This window comes from Mizuhopecten yessoensis, unplaced genomic scaffold, assembly GCF_002113885.1.
Source record: "Mizuhopecten yessoensis strain PY_sf001 unplaced genomic scaffold, ASM211388v2 scaffold11109, whole genome shotgun sequence".
Lineage (NCBI taxonomy): Eukaryota > Metazoa > Mollusca > Bivalvia > Pectinida > Pectinidae > Mizuhopecten > Mizuhopecten yessoensis.
In genome coordinates this window covers 90,002-107,173 of record NW_018408884.1, presented here as the reverse complement: position 1 = coordinate 107,173, position 17,172 = coordinate 90,002, and the positions used below count along the sequence as shown (strand labels likewise).

General features: G+C 35.6%; 2 protein-coding genes across 4 annotated transcripts; both read left to right on the top strand.

Annotated features, from left to right (window-relative positions):
* The first annotated feature begins 4,242 nt into the window (after positions 1-4,242).
* Positions 4,243-6,762, top strand: LOC110465988 (BPTI/Kunitz domain-containing protein 4-like). Its single transcript, XM_021522214.1, has 3 exons — positions 4,243-4,349; positions 6,073-6,171; positions 6,563-6,762. Exons 1-3 carry the CDS (start codon positions 4,298-4,300, stop codon positions 6,694-6,696), a joined length of 285 nt encoding a protein of 94 aa, XP_021377889.1. The 5' UTR covers positions 4,243-4,297; the 3' UTR covers positions 6,697-6,762.
* Positions 6,763-8,489: 1,727 nt separating this feature from the next.
* LOC110465987 (antistasin-like) lies at positions 8,490-16,327 on the top strand. Of its 3 annotated transcripts, none has more exons than XM_021522212.1 (3): positions 8,490-8,576; positions 13,399-13,497; positions 16,100-16,327. In XM_021522212.1, the coding sequence occupies exons 1-3, from the start codon at positions 8,525-8,527 to the stop codon at positions 16,258-16,260; spliced, it is 312 nt and encodes a 103-aa protein (XP_021377887.1). In that variant the 5' UTR covers positions 8,490-8,524; the 3' UTR covers positions 16,261-16,327. The 3 variants fall into 3 exon arrangements, with proteins under 3 accessions (XP_021377887.1, XP_021377888.1, XP_021377886.1); XM_021522213.1 differs by lacking the exon at positions 8,490-8,576 and adding an exon at positions 10,255-10,353; XM_021522211.1 differs by lacking the exon at positions 8,490-8,576 and adding an exon at positions 12,222-12,328.
* The last annotated feature ends 845 nt before the right edge of the window (positions 16,328-17,172 follow it).

Sequence of the window (17,172 nt, the reverse complement as noted above, 5' to 3'; positions counted from 1 at the left end):
ACATTGTTATCTCATTCATTAATATTCATCTCATAATTAAGAGTAAATGTATTGGTGAAGGTAGCCATCGTATCTTCGAGAAATCTCGTAAATGTAAAGATACAAGAATTGTGAAATAAATCAACAATATAAATGTCTGTTGGATATTCTGACTCAAAGTGGCATATATTGCTCAAATGAAGATGTTAATATTTGTCCGAAGTGCTACATAAGGTATCTGCACAAAAAGCATATGAAACAGCACGTTTGGAAGATGAAACTACTAGTAGTGTTCCTCTCTTAACAATCAAGGACCTGTTTTACGGGTACTTTTAACAATTTTAATTCGAAGGTAAGCAAATCCCCACTTCTGCAAAAACGTGCCAAGCATCATTTAGTTTTCACGCAGACAAATTGTGGTGTTCTGCGTTATCACATGTATGCTCATTTCATCACATTGGTAATGACCTGGACTCTTGTACACAGGTTATCCTACAATGAGGAGAGCCTTTGGATTCTCAATTATGAAGTAGGTCGTCTGAAATAATTTATGACCTTTTAGAAGAGTCGTACATCTTGTCAAAGACTCAATCAGCCTTCACTATCGATATTTCTTCTTGGATGACCCTGGCTGCAAAGCTTGGACAGGTTGGTCCAAAGAGCAATTTTTCAAAATCCATTTGTGCGTACTTAATTAGTCCCATTTCTTTCTTCTTCAATATATTATACCAAAATTACAAATCCTCTTTTACTGATTTGGGTTAAGATGATAACTGATATCTCTTGGAATCAGTGCTCCTGTCTTTTTAGCCCACCATCATCTGATGGTGGGCTATTCAAATCATCCTGCGTCCGTGGTCCGTCGTCCGTCCTTAAACAATTCTTGTTATCGGCATTTCTCAAGAAATACCAGAGGGATCTTTCTCAAATTTTATATGTAGGCTCCCCTTGGTCCTTAGCTGTGCAGGGCAACTTTTGAGACTGATCGGATAAACATCATGGCCGACAGGCAACCATCTTGGATTTTGATATTGAAAGTTTGTTATCGCTATTTCACCAGAAGTACGAGAGGGATCTTTCTCAAATTTTATATATAGGTTCCTCTTGGTCTTTGCTGTGCAGGGCAATTTTAGAGACTGATTTGATAAACAACATGGCCGACAGGCAGCCATCTTGGATTTCGATAGTGAAAGTTTGTTATCGCTATTTCTCGGGAAGTACGGGAGGGATCTTTTTCAAATTTTATATGTAGGTTCCCCTTGATCCCTTGTTGTGCATGTTATATTTTGAGACTGATCATAAAAACAAAATGGATTAAAAGAAGAACTAAACAGATCTTTCTCATATTGCAATGATCGATTCTATTTCTTTCACATTAAGTACTGTACTAGTAAATATGTGAAATGACAAACTCACTTTGAAGGTTGGCTTTCATACACATCAGTATTTAGTTTAGATCAAAAGTTACCTCAAGGTGCATTTACTGTTAGCATTACTCGATCAAACAGATTAGAGGAAAGAAGAGAAAAGATTGAACTGACAACGAACTAATGAAGATGGTACAAAGGTGGGCGCCAAGATCCCTCTGGGATCTCTTGTTGGTATTTCCCTGTCTAGTATTTCAAAAACCTTTCATTTTGTAGTACACGCATTGAATAAATCTACAATACCAGCGTTCCTTGGTCCTGACCATATGAGTAGGAAACAGATACTTTCACACAATACTGTATTCTCAGAAACATTCTTTAGAGACAGAGTCATGGTACATATGTTTATATGAATAATTTAAAAACAAAGTGCTGACCATAAGCTTCCTGATGGCTACATTTGGACACAGTAGGATCATTCTCTGGAAGCCAAAATGATGCAAGCATTACGAACAAACATCATAGATAAGCTCAAATGATTGGAGCAACACGACAATGTAGTCGTTGACCGTGGTTTTAGAGATGCCCTTCCAATGTTAGATGGCATCTGGTATTAATACCAGTATGCCCTCATATATAAAGCCTGATCTGAGCCAACACTCTGATTTACAGGCTAACATAGACAGGTCAGTTACTAAATCCCGATGGATTGTAGAGTCTTATCATGGCCGTCTTAAGCATTATACATTTTTTAAAACTCAACTAATATCAAATTGCTTCATTGATGTAATTGAGGAAGTGCTAAACATTGTGACTGCAAGTGTCCATGTTGTTTTGGTTTCTGTCAGAATTGTGGTATAGGAGGGAGCAGAAAAACGTGAAGATGCCTATGAAACGCGGGGAGAATAATTAACACTTACACTACTATGAAATTGAGAAAGTGGAAAGTTGCACATGATATGTGATCTTTTTCAGAGTGGTTTTATCAAAGCTTTACACGACAAAACATGTCCAATGTATAGTAACAGCTTCCTGAAGTGGCAGGGCGATCCTTAACACGGTTCAGCTTATGACGAGTGAGGCAAGTATATACTCTGGAGTAATACAGGTGTCTGAAGGTGTGAGCGTTAGCCACGTGATTGATTATAGTCATGTGATCAACTTATCGTAAACTGGAGATGAACTGCATGGTTAGCAATTTATATCCAACGCCAAATAGATTTTGTTTAGAAATGCTGCTTTATTACATTGCAAGTAAAAGTTGAAAATAATAACATATACAATTGTCCAATAGAAAGAAAACAAACATAAGAAAAAAATTATATATGTTTTGGAATAGGAATTTTCCACTAAACAGGAAGTGACGCAATTTTTGTCATGCGCATAGAAAGGACATGAATTTCGTTGTAGTTTTTTGTTGTTGTGAAAATTGAAGCTAATCACATGTTTGATATCAAATCAACATACGTAGTAAGCGATTATATACTATCTTATGTGAATCAATGCCTTAGGTATCAACTTTATGTAATATTTATCAAAATTGAAAATAACTGTTGTAAAATATTACAGGGGAAAATGGTTGACCAGGATGTCTCTGCCTTTCTCTTCTATCTTCATTTAATGTTGTTTTCCCCCCTGTTGTTGTGTTTTAAATTAATGTATTCTAATTTATTATTGTTTTCGTTTAATTTAATAATTTTCATTTCCTGTTGTTGTCTTTTAATTTGATGTATTTGAATTTTATGTCGTCGTCTTGTAATTTAATGTGTATGAATTTCCTGTTGTTGTTTTCTAATTGAATTTATTTAGATATCTGTTGTTGTCTTTTTATTTGATGTATTTTAATTCCCCGTTGTTGTTTTCTAATTTAATATATTTAGAAATCTTTTTTTTTTGTCTTTTAATTTAATGTGTTTTTCATTTCCTGTTGTTGTCTTTTGATTTAACGATTTTCACTTCCTGTTGTTGTCCTTTAATCCAATGCGTTTTAATTTCCTGAAGTTGTATCTTAATTATATGTATTTTATTTCCTGTTGTTTTCTTTTCTTTTAATGCATTTTTATTTCCTGATGTTGGATTAAATAGATTTATTCGTATTTTCTGTTTTGTTGTCTTTTCAACCGTTCAATCGTTCAAGCGTTGCAAATGAGGTAGCAGATCAATTTTGAGTTTTTAATGGCCCTAAGCAGACTACAGGACAGAGATGTGCAGGAACCCTTCATTTGTCGCCTTTTATGTAGATATAGTGGAATACTTCAGATTTATTCTTTCCCTTAAGCTGTAGAAGTTTGTACCACTCAAAAATAGATATTTAATCAACATGAATTGTGACACTTCATCAGGCATGACTCTTTATCAGGCATTATCCGACACGACACTTTATCAGGCGTGACACTTTATCAGGCATGCCACTTTATCAGGCGTGACACTTTATCAGGCATGACACTTTATCAGGCGTGACACTTTATCAGGCATGACACTTTATCAGGAGTGACACTTTATCAGGCATGACACTTTATCAGGCACGACACTTTATCAGGCATGACACTTTATCAGGCATGACACTTTATCAGGACACTTTATCAGGCATGACACTTTATCAGGACACTTTATCAGGCATGACACTTTATCAGGCACGACACTTTAGCAGGCATGACACTTTATCAGGCATGGCACTTTATCAGGCAGGACACTTTATCAGGACACTTTATCAGGCATGACACTTTATCTTTCCCTATACCTGCAGAGGTTTGTACAACTCAAATGATTAATAATATCAATAAAAATAGATACAAAATCCGCATAAATTGTCACTCTTTATCAGGTCGACTCGACAATGTATTTAAATATAACAATGCTGCCTCGTGACCTAAAATGTCTATGTGCACCGATTACATAAAAGCCGTTCCTTACCTGAGAGAGTCATTATAGTCTAAGACACCACTGCAGATATGAACTCGTTTTTACCTCTCCTTCTCGCGGCCGGGCTGGTCTGTGTATACGGTAAGCAAGTACTGGCCATATGTATTCTCTCTTCTTGCTCTGAAGTGATGCTTGTTGCTGAAATAATAAACTGCCAATGTATTTTTTTTCTGTGGTAGCACTTATATCAATTAACGTACCTAGGTCTACAGATAATGAAAGATTTCAGACAAAAGATGAAATTTTGTTTTCTAATATGTCATGCAGTGCCAATCAAATAAAAATGGTTTAATAAAGAACATAACTATATGTATTTTGGTCGCTATTGCAGAAATTTCTGACGGATATAAGTATTATTATCGGTTATATAATATTATTCCATTGAACAGGCATGACTGGGAAATATATAAAATTAATTGTTAAATAAATATTAAAATTAAACGTCCCTTTTTAAAACACGTGTTTATGTGTTGATGAAGTGACTGCTTTGTGTATTTCATCTGACCTTATTGAAATATGGGAGTCGGGAAATAGACAATAGTTAGCGCCTGATAAGGCAGCTCCTGCGAATTCCTCAAAATTGTATTGATTAACGTATATGATGATTGTATTAATGATATATCTATGTCCTGTAAAGCGCTTTAGAGTGGCTTATGTTAGCTAGATAGGGTGCTATATCAAATGGAGAACAAAGGACAAAGCCGAATATGAAAAAGTGAAATGAGAAAAATTCAAAAATGAAAACCAAAACACAAAATACATTTTACTTAAGATCCCAATTCAGCTGTTCATACATTTTTTCACGCGGACATTCTATAAAGAATCAAAACATTTTCAGAAACATTTATAGGAACTACCTTGCGCACATAACAGATTTTTGTTAATTAGTTAATTCAAATTCCTTCGAAGCAAAATATCGGAAATGAATATTCGCGAAAATTAAGTATCTTTCAGTAAATAAAGAATTAAAGACGCTATTCACTAAAAGTATTTACTTCTCTTCATTCGAGATACAGAATAGGCTGCTCTACCTCAACACTACACAACTGTAGGTGCCGCAGAACTATCGTGAAATTGTTTCTTACCTAGAAATCGACTCAACGTTATTTAAAAAGCATGACGTGAGATTTAGATAGGCGAAACAGCTGTATGGCGCTGTGTTACTCATTTCTGGCATACTATATCTATGACCACATTTTATAGGTTCATACATTTGACACAGAAGGGCGAAACAGCTGTATGGCGATTTATAACTTATTTCTGGCATACTATATCTATGACCAAATGTTATAGGTTCTATCACATATATTGTCTTTAACGATAATCTTTTATGCTACAAGTTGGTATATTCTTATTCCCTGAGGTTTGTCGTAACTTTGGTGGGTATAATTATCTCTTTTTTGAGTTGTGGCAGGGCCACTTTACCTATTTTGTATTTAAAATAAACTACTACTCCTTTATGTTTTGAAATACGTATAATTAAGGGGTTACTACACCTCCCTTCTGTTTCAGCAGCAGTTTAACCAATTTGGATTGCCACCTTTTTGGCTCCTATCATCAGTGATGAGTTCAAGAAGGGCGAAAACACTTTTTGGGGCAGTACAATTCATTTTTGGCAATTTTAATATGGAGTCTAATTCTCATCAACATGATATTCATCAGCTATAGTAGTCATTATTGACATAAAAGTAAATTGTCATCCATATCAAATTTTATAATTTTTTGATAGATTGGTTATTTTCAGCTTCATACATCAAAGCTTTTTCCGGTTTAATTATTTTACGTCATTTCCGGCTCATTATAGGAGCCAGCCTCGATCGTGCGTTATGTGGCCCAATATGTATGATGTACTGTCAATACGGCAACGTGGAGGACGATGACGGATGTCCCATATGCCAATGTAGTAAGTATGACGTCACAAACGTGTTAGGTTTAGTTCAGCCTCGTTCTGACTCAAATTTACCCTTCTGTTGTTGTTTTTTAATAATAATTTGTCTTTAATTACGGCCAATGCTGTAAAATAAATTTTATTATATCTCACAAATGTGAAGGATCTGTTTGAGTCTCGTTCTTACTCAAATAGAGCTCACCATTTATAAACGTTCATTAATGACGCAAAATATATTTTACAAATGAAACATAAACGGAAATAAAACTTCTTGATTTTCTTCAAAGAAACTGACATTTTTCTTTTTGTTAGATTTCGGCAAAGTTTATATCATAATCGTAATAACATCATTTTCTATGAAATTGTTGCGTTATTTTCAACACAACAATACCGTTTCCTATTACAGAACCCAATCCCGATAGCTTAGTTGTAAGAGAGATACAACCACAACAAGGCTGTCCTGCTGTGATGTGTATGATCTACTGTCCCAATGGTCACCTGTTAGGGTCGGACGGATGTCCCCAGTGTGCATGTGTCTAAAACGACATTGACCGATTTCATGTCTTTAGTGAAACTGTTGACTTGATATAAACTTTGCGCAGTTTGCTTAGTGTTAATTGTTTTTGTTTTGTCGTCATAGATACTGTCATCAGAGACTCTGTCGTCATAAATACTGTCGTCATAAATACTGACGTCATAAACACTGTCATCAGAGACTCTTTCGTCATAGATACTGTCGTCATAAATACTTACGTCATATACACTGTCATCAAAGACTCTTTCGTCATAGATACTGTCGTCATAAATACTGACGTCATAGACACTGTCATCAGAGACTCTGTCGTCATAGATACTGTCGTCATAAATACTGACGTCATAGACTCTGTCGACATAGATACTGCCGTCATAGACACTGTCATCTAAGACTCTGTCGTCATAGATACTGCCGTCATAAATACTGCCGTCATAGATACTGATGTCATAGATACTGCCGTCATAAACACTGTCATCAGATACTCTTTCGTAATAGATACTGCCGTCATAGACACTGTCGTTAGAGACTCTGTCATCATAGCTTCTGACGACATAGACTCTGTCATCATAGATACTGACATCATAGTCAATGTCATCAGAGACTCTGCCGTCATAGATACTGACGTCACAGACACTGCTATCAGAGACACTGTTATCAGCGACACTGTTACCAGCGACTCTGTCATCATAGATACTGCCGTCATAAACACTGTCCTCTGAGACTCTGTCGACATAGATACTGACGTCATAGATCCCGATGACATGCCTATTTCTGTTGCGTAAACCCGAAGACGTAAAACCCAAATAAATTAATCACGAAAAAACGTTGTAATACATTTGTTCCTGGTAGATAATGATGATTATGTGCATGAAAACGTTTGTGCCCATTACTCATTTCAAGGTAGGGTTATAAATATGTATATTCGTACTGTAAAATATAGCGGTTCACGCCACAAGTGAGATGACACAAATAACTCTTAATTTTCTATATGATATCCATGCAGAACAAACTATAACCTGCACTTGCATAGTTGTTTTTCTTCGACACTGAAAGGTTGTTGGTCAAGGTAACGTCCTAAATAGGAATCCTTTCAAGAACACACGGTCAGGGCCCGGTTTGAAGAAACATTGATAGTTTTCTTGACGGTGCAAAAAATGTGCAATGCGTAGAGCTCGACAGTTTTTGAAAAATGTACGAGGATCTTTGTCGCGGTTTAGCTGCTTATAACGAGTCTAGCAAGTATGTGTGATGGAATATTCCAGGTGTTTGAAGGTGTGAGCATTGGTCACATGCTACGTCATTATCACGTGATCTTCTTATCGTAAACTGTACGTCAATTGTCTGGTTAGTTTTATATGAAGTGCCAAATATAAAACAAAAATAAAAGTTATAGCATCTTATGCTTTATTTGGCCATACTATTTTTTCATGCTGCATTTATGAGGTTACAAGTAAAATATTAAAATCAAATAATAACGAAGAAAGGATGCTTAAATAAGTAAGTAAAATGCATGAATACACACAAAAAATATATTAGGACTCTACTACACTAAATGCTGCAAAATCAATAAAACGAAAAGATACAGGCTCCTAGTGTTGGAATTAGGAGTGAGGATCACACCAACTCAGGTAGATTAATTATCTGAACCTTCAGGAGATGTTAACTGATTGTTATTAACCATAAACGAGTCTACATAACTTGTCACACTTTACATATTAAAGATGACAGTGTCGAACTTTGTCTCGTGACCTTACAGGGTTAATAAGCACCGACTACATAAAGGCCGTTTCTTACCTGTAGACAGCCAATATTTCGACAGATACTACGGAAGATATGAACTCGTTTTTACCTCTGCTTCTTGTGGCCGGGCTTGTCTGTGTAAACGGTAAGATATCCAAACCATGTGCACCAATTTGAATTAACTGTACAAACAACATTAACAACGCTACCCAACCCACCATAGATTTGGGTATGTTACATAATATGCATAACTGTGTTTAATTGTTGACGCTCATATCGTATATTTGTAATACGCATCCCCTTTCCCCATGGAAGAGTTTAGAGATAATCTCTGGATCATCCTTATAGATTTGTACATATAAAAAAAACAAATATATAGATATAACGTCATGACACTATCATCAGAAACTTTGTCGTCATAGATACTGTCGTCATAAATACTGACGTCATAGACACTGTCATCAGAGACTCTGTCGTCATAGATACTGTCGTCATAGATACTGCCGTCATAGACTCTGTCGACATAGATACTGCCGTCATAGACACTGTCGTCAGAGAATCTGTAATCATAGCTTCTGACGACATAGACTCTGTCATCATAGATACTGACATCGTAGTCAATGTCATCAGAGACTCTGCCGTCATAGATACTGACGTCACAGACACTGCTATCAGAGACACTGTTATCAGCGACACTGTTACCAGCGACTCTGTCATCATAGATACTGCCGTCATAAACACTGTCCTCTGAAACTCTGTCGACATAGATACTGACGTCATAGATCCCGATGACATGCCTATTGCTGTTGCGTAAAACTGAAGACGAAAAACCCAAATAAATCAATCACGAAAAAACGTTGTAATACATTTGTTCCTGGTAGATAATGATGATTATGTGCATGAAAACGTTTGTGCCCATTACTCATTTTAAGGTAGGGTTATAAATATGTATACTCGTACTGTAAAATATAGCGGTTCACGCCACAAGTGAGATGACACAAATAACTCTTAATTTTCTATATGATATATATCCATGTAGAAAAAACAATAACCTGCACTTGCACAGTTTTTGTTTCTTCGACACTGAAAGGTTGTTGGTCAAGGTAACGTCCTAAATAGGAATTCTTTCAAGAACACACGGTTAGGGCCCGGTTTTGAAGAAACATTGATAGTTTTCTTGACGGTGCAAAAAATGTGCAATGCGTAGAGCTCGACAGTTTCTGAAAAATGTACGAGGATCTTTGTCGCGGTATAGCTGCTTATAATGAGTCTAGCAAGTATGTGTGATGGAATATTCCAGGTGTTTGAAGGTGTGAGCATTGGTCACATGCTACGTCATTATCACGTGATCTTCTTATCGTAAACTGTACGTCAATTGTCTGGTTAGTTTTATATGAAGTGCCAAATATAAAACAAAAATAAAAGTTATAGCATCTTATGCTTTATTTGGCCATACTAATTTTTCATGCTGCATTTATGAGGTTACAAGTAAAATATTAAAATCAAATAATAACGAAGAAAGGATGCTTAAATAAGTAAGTAAAATGCATGAATACACACAAAAAATATATTCGGACTCTACTACACTAAATGCTGCAAAATCAATAAAACGAAAAGATTTAGGCTCTAGTGTTGCAATTAGGAGTGAGGATCACGCCAACCCAGGTAGATTAGTTATCTGAACCTTCAGGAGATGTTAACTGACTGTTATTAACCATAAACGAGTCTACATAACTGGTCACACTTTACATATTAAAGATGACAGTGTCGAACTTTGTCTCGTGACCTTACAGGGTTAATAAGCACCGACTACATAAAGGCCGTTTCTTACCTGTAGACAGCCAATATTTCGACAGATACTACGGAAGATATGAACTCGTTCTTACCTCTGCTTCTTGTGGCCGGGCTTGTCTGTGTAAACGGTAAGATATCCAAACCATGTGCACCAATTTGAATTAACTGTATGTTATTCCTTGTACAAACAACATTGACAACGCTACCCAACCCACCATAGATTTAGGTTTGCTACATAATATGCATAACTGTGTTTGATTATTGACGCTCATATCGTATATTTGAAATACGCATCCCCTTTCCCCATGAAAGAGTTTAGAGATAATCTCTGGATCATCCTTATAGATTTGTACATATATAAAAACAACATATATATAGATATAACGTCATAGACACTATCATCAGAGACTCTGTCGTCATAGATACTGTCGTCATAAATACTGACGTCATAAACACTGTCATCAGAGACTCTGTCGTCATAGATACTGTCGTCATAGATACTGTCGTCATAAATACTGACGTCATAAACACTGTCATCAGAGACTCTGTCGTCATAGATACTGTCGTCATAGATACTGTCGTCATAAATACTGACGTCATAGACTCTGTCGTCATAGATACTGATGTCATAGACACTGTCATCAGAGACACTGTCGTCATAGATACTGTCGTCATAAATACTGACGTCATAGACTCTCTCGACATAGATACTGCCGTCATAGACACTGTCATCAGATACTCTTTCGTAATAGATACTGCCGTCATAGACACTGTCGTTAGAAACTCTGTAATCATAGCTTCTGACATCGTAGTCAATGTCATCAGAGACTCTGCCGTCATAGATACTGACGTCACAGACACTGCTATCAGCGACACTGTTACCAGCGACTCTGCCATCATAGATACTGCCGTCATAAACACTGTCCTCTGAGACTCTGTCGACATAGATACTGACGTCATAGATCCCGATGACATGCCTATTTCTGTTGCGTAAACCCGAAGACGTAAAACCCAAATAAATTAATCACGAAAAAACGTTGTAATACATTTGTTTCTGGTAGATAATGATGATTATGTGCATGAAAACGTTTGTGCCCATTACTCATTTTAAGGTAGGGTTATAAATAAGTATACTCGTACTGTAAAATATAGCGGTTCACGCCACAAGTGAGATGACACAAATAACTCTTAATTTTCTATATGATATCCATGTAGAACAAACTATAACCTGCACTTGCACAGTTTTTTTTTTTCTTCGACACTGAAAGGTTGTTGGTCAAGGTAACGTCCTAAATAGGAATCCTTTCAAGAACACACGGTTAGGGCCCGGTTTGAAGAAACATTGATAGTTTTCTTGACGGTGCAAAAAATGTGCAATGCGTAGAGCTCGACAGTTTCTGAAAAATGTGCGAGGATCTTTGTCGCGGTTTAGCTGCTTATAACGAGTCTAGCAAGTATGTGTGATGCAATATTCCAGGTGTTTGAAGGTGTGAGCATTGGTCACATGATACGTCATTATCACGTGATCTTCTTATCGTAAACTGTACGTCAATTGTCTGGTTAGTTTTATATGAAGTGCCAAATATAAAACAAAAATAAAAGTTATAGCATCTTATGCTTTATTTGGCAATATTAATTGTTCATGCTGCATTTATAAGGTTACAAGTAAAATATTAAAATCAAATAATAACGAAGAAAGGATGCTTAAATAAGTAAGTAAAATGCTTGAATGCACACAGAAAATATATTCGGACTCTACTACACTAAATGCTGCAAAATCAATAAAACGAAAAGGTACAGGTTCCTAGTGTTGCAATTAGGAGTGAGAATCACACCAACTCAGGTAGATTAATTATCTGAACCTTCAGGAGATGTTCACTGATTGATCTAATCGACCATAAACGAGTCTACATAAATTGTCACATTTTACATATTAAAGATGACAGTGTCGAACTTTGTCTCGTGACCTTACAGGGTTAATAAGCACCGACTACATAAAGGCCGTTTCTTACCTGTAGACAGTCAATATTTCGACAGATACTACGGAAGATATGAACTCGTTCTTACCTCTCCTTCTTGTGGCCGGGCTTGTCTGTGTAAACGGTAAGACCTCTCTCTCTCTCTCTCTCTCTCTCTCTCTCTCTCTCTCTCTCTCTCTCTCTCTCTCTCTCTCAATAAATGAGTGCTTTCTGATTCGTTAGAAAAACACAAGTGTGTGGTCTTGCAATACAGAACGCTGTATTTCATGGTCTGAAAATTGCTTGTATTACTATAACAAGATTCAACAGGTATGTGATAAAATGCTTTTCTTCATACTTGACTGAAAGGAGACAAGGAGTGAGTATGGGGGGATGCAAATCTAACTGGAAACCCTTACAGGGAGGGGTACCGCAAGGGTCAGTTTTAGGGCCATACCTATTTTTATTATATATAAATGATTTGGTTTCTAATGTCAAATCGTTTTCAGATTACAATCGTAATTATGGTCTCACTGAGGGAGACAGAAAAATGCTGCAAAGAAGTTAAATGGAGATTTGCGAAACAAATCTATATTGGCAAATAAATGGGGAATTATTTTCAATCTGGCTAGAACAGAAAGTATCCTCTCCTCAAGACGAACGGGCTCTTAGACTTGTTTCTAACAACTTTTTGATTTTTTTCGATTGGTAGCGTTGCTAACCAGAAACATTTAGGTTTGTTTTTAATACTCATGGAAATTGGTCTTATCATATAGATTAAATCTCTGATAAAGCTTGCAAAACAATAAAAGAATACTTTGTATGTTGAAATACAGAATTAACAGAATTGTTTTCTGCAGATTATATATACTACATTTTTACGACCAATTTTAGAATATGTTAATAAAGTATGGATGAACTGTACCCAGAGGAAAAGCAGCGTCTTATAGGCAATCCAGCTGGAAGCTTCCCGTTGGATATACAAAACAGAGCGCTTGGCTTCTCTTGTACTCAGAATTAAAATGATATAAATAGAATATTAAACCGTGATATTTATCATAAATAGTATCATCATAGAAATGGTATGTCATTCAAATAATAATTCTATAATTGTTGTCAACTTCGACAATTGCTGATCATTACTATCTTCTCTTACATCATAGCTATTTCCTGTTTTACAATGTATTATATTTCGTCACTTCCGGTTCGTTGTAGGAGCCAATCTCGGTGCTGTCTTTTGTGGTCCAGTATGTATGATCTACTGTCAATACGACAACGTAATGGACGAAAGGGGATGTCCCACGTGCAAATGTAGTAAGTATGATGTCACAAAACTGTTATTTCAGCCTCGTTCTGACTCATTTGATTCCCCTAGTTTTAGTTCTTCATAAATAATTAATTAACTGTAATGTCGGTCAATGTTGTGAAATTAATTCTGCTATAACTTTTTAAAGCTTCCATCTGCGCCAAAAGAGCTGACATTATTTGCGGTAATGTTTAAAATTCTGGCTAAGTAAACCATATTTACCTCAATTAGAAAAATGAACTTTACACATAATCTGATCGTGAGAATGGCCATGGACGATGAATTCAAAACACTTACTTTATATGAATGTGATAATATTCATAGCTCTGCAATTAACTTACTAAAATGTTAGTTGAAATTAAAAGGAATCATACTCCACCTTATAGTATATAAAACATACACAAGACTCAATCCACAATCAAAACGGATATAAAAAACATGAATATTGAATGGACTGGAGGACAGCAAAACAAAAAGTAAGGAAACATTACAATAGAAGAAAAGTGCCCAAGAAGCTTCATGTGGGCCAATGAAACATTGTAGACCACCATCTATCCAAGATATTTCTGACATATTCTACCATCAGTAGATGTAGGTCGACTGTACTATAATGACTTATCTAAACGTACTGACTGTCAGTGCATGTCTTGTGCCCTAGTAAAGACGATAAGGTTAGCTAAGGATTGGTTCACGTCATGTCGTCCTTTCGGAGAGTAACAATACTGACCTACTTATCAACTATGTGTAACTCTTTTCGGCCGTTTTTATTATTTGCCGCTTTGGTAGTACACGATAAATATAGACCATCTGTGACTTTGGTCCCCACTTTACCTCCTCATATCTAGGAATGGTATCCAAGCTGACCTTTATTTTATGTCATATCATGATGGCATAACCCCAAAGTATGTTTATACAAAAAATGAAACTTATCGGTGATAGCAACGAAAAGGCCAATATTTGCATCCATTCTTTAGTGGAAGCTACAAAGTGAACATGTATTCAGTATTTACTGCACCAAAATCTCTTCGACATTTATCAGTTGAACTTAAGATCAAATTAAAGTGTTCTTAAGCATATATAGACGCACAAAAAGGGCAGAGATTCTATAAGACCGTTTATAACCTAACAAACTAATTTAAAACGTTTGCTTACAACAGATGCTGTTTTTTTTAGAATAGCTTTTCACGTTAACCGTGTCAGCATACATTTCAGCTACAAGGTTATGGCCATCCTCGGCGACTGATGTGACATTAATAGAGTTGAGCACTTTATGACGTTAAGTAATTATCAACAAATACCAAGTAGAGAGCAGCTATTTGAAAATTTTGTTAATCGAAGTAAAAAGGCAAACAACGTACTTGTTATCCCTAACCCTAACCCTAACCCATGGACATGCAGTATTAACATTGTGTTATTTTAATAGTTTCTCTAGCAATCGTAACATGATTTCTCAGAACGTCAGACAAACACAGGAGATTGACTTTTGAAAATTAGTAATAGATACAGTACGTCAAAATGAATAACACTGTGCTACTGCACATCCGTTCATCAGTGATGCCAAAACGTTGGGGCCCAACAGAATGAAACTAAATTGGTCTAAACTGCTTTTGAAACAAAAGGGGAGGTGCAACTCCTCCTGTTCTCATCATTCCAAGAATAAGTGTAGTTACGTATCTATTTCAAATAAAAGTAAAGTGAGTTGATTAAGAATGATTCCAGTACTCAAACGAATTACTTGTGTTTATTGCGAGTCTGATATAAAGACTTTGTCACAAGACTTAAATCGTTGGAGACCTGTATTGGTGTTTTTTTCTGGATTTGACGACATACACTTACAAACTTTGATGGGATCAAATGATTACTTTCTTTTTTATTGTTGTGTCTCCGTTTACATTTTTGCCTTTTTCATTGTTCCGTTTAAGTCTTTGTGTGTTCATGCTATGTTTGAGTCTGTTATTTCACATTTTAATTATATCAAATGAATCATTACATTAATATGAATTATACTTGATATATATGTCTATATATTATTGCGATTCATTTTAAAAATGGGTTATTTACCGAACGTAAAACGTTGGGTGATTCTTCAAAAATTATTAATTCACACCAAAGGATGACGTTATAAAACCGACTGTCAACACTTTGCTTTGACAACGTCATCTCAAACTACACAAAGACCACTGCAATATAAAATGTCCATAACAAGAGGAGATTATGACTGAATTAATCGATTATATGCCCTATACCTTTAAATAATCGCTTGATGTTCAATATGAAAAAAACCCATTTTGAACCCGTTCGTGCTTCTTAATGAATTCAGTGATGTTTTCTAATGTGAGAAAATTAAAAAATATAACAAATACTTCAAAAAAACATGAAAAACATGAAACAGTAGACTGTAAAAGTTCAGCAAAATTTATTCTGCCAAACGATCGACGTAAGGTGATTTGAAAAATCAGCACTAAAACATCTTCTTTTAAAAATCCATGTATTTTTTTTAATTAAAATTGGCATTTATCTATCAATTTTATTAGAATTTCGTGGTAAAACCATTTTTTGAAATATGGCACCACCTAAGATATAATAACCATTTACCATTTCTTATTCCAGATAGCGCACCTCTTATAAAAGAAGTAACGACAGAAATAGCAACACCCGTTATGGAGGAAGTGACGACAGAAAAAGCGTGTCCCCAAGTGATGTGCATGATTTATTGTGCCAACGGTTACCTGTTAGGGTCGGACGGATGCCCCAAGTGTGGATGTAACTAAAACGACATTGACCGATTTCATGTCTTTGGTTCAATTGTAATCTTGATATAAAAGTCTGTAAAGTGTGCTTTGTGTTATCTGTATTTAAGGTGTAACCTATTTTACTGAATAAAATTTACTGTCAAAGTGTGTTTGCCCACGCCTCACAAAACAATTGTACAGTTCTTCGCTGGAAGTTCTGCAAAGGTCAATGATCAAAAACTTGCTTTCAGCGTCACTTTTTATTCAGAAAAGCACATGAATTTTAACAGACACCATAGCGTGTATGACATTGTTTTTCTGACACAAAAGCGATGACAATAGAGCAGAATATGAACAAAGACCTGTACATCGAGACAACACTCAACTTAAAATCTTTTGAATATGCAGCGGCATAAGAGAAATAAAGATTTTGCACTTGCTAAACAATATGCTATGAAACATTAAAAAGTACAGGTTCCAATACAATATCATCATAAAATCTGCAAACTTTGGTTTTGCTTTTGAATTAATACAAAATTCTGTTGAAATCTGTATAAAAGTGTTTTCGTAATTTTATCAACGTCATCACGTTGTCAAGATTAAAACAACAGCAAAATAATTTCTATGGAAATTTTGTTAATTTGAAATTCCATTCCATTTGAATTTGTTTAGTGACGTTTCATCATTTGATAAACACTACTACGTCAATATCACCTCAATATTGACCACGACTCAATACTGTTAACTAAGCAAAAATCTGTTCATTTCGGCGATGTTGTACATGTCAATTGTATGTCTTAAGTTAGATACTACTACCACTTTTCCATTGTAAATAAGCCCTGATTTTTAAGGACAATAACAGACTCAGTTAAGTCACCTGAGACAAAGTCTAGCCAGATATGCTAGAATCAAATCTTCTTCATGTATGTGAAGGTCTTAGTGTGAATTTCA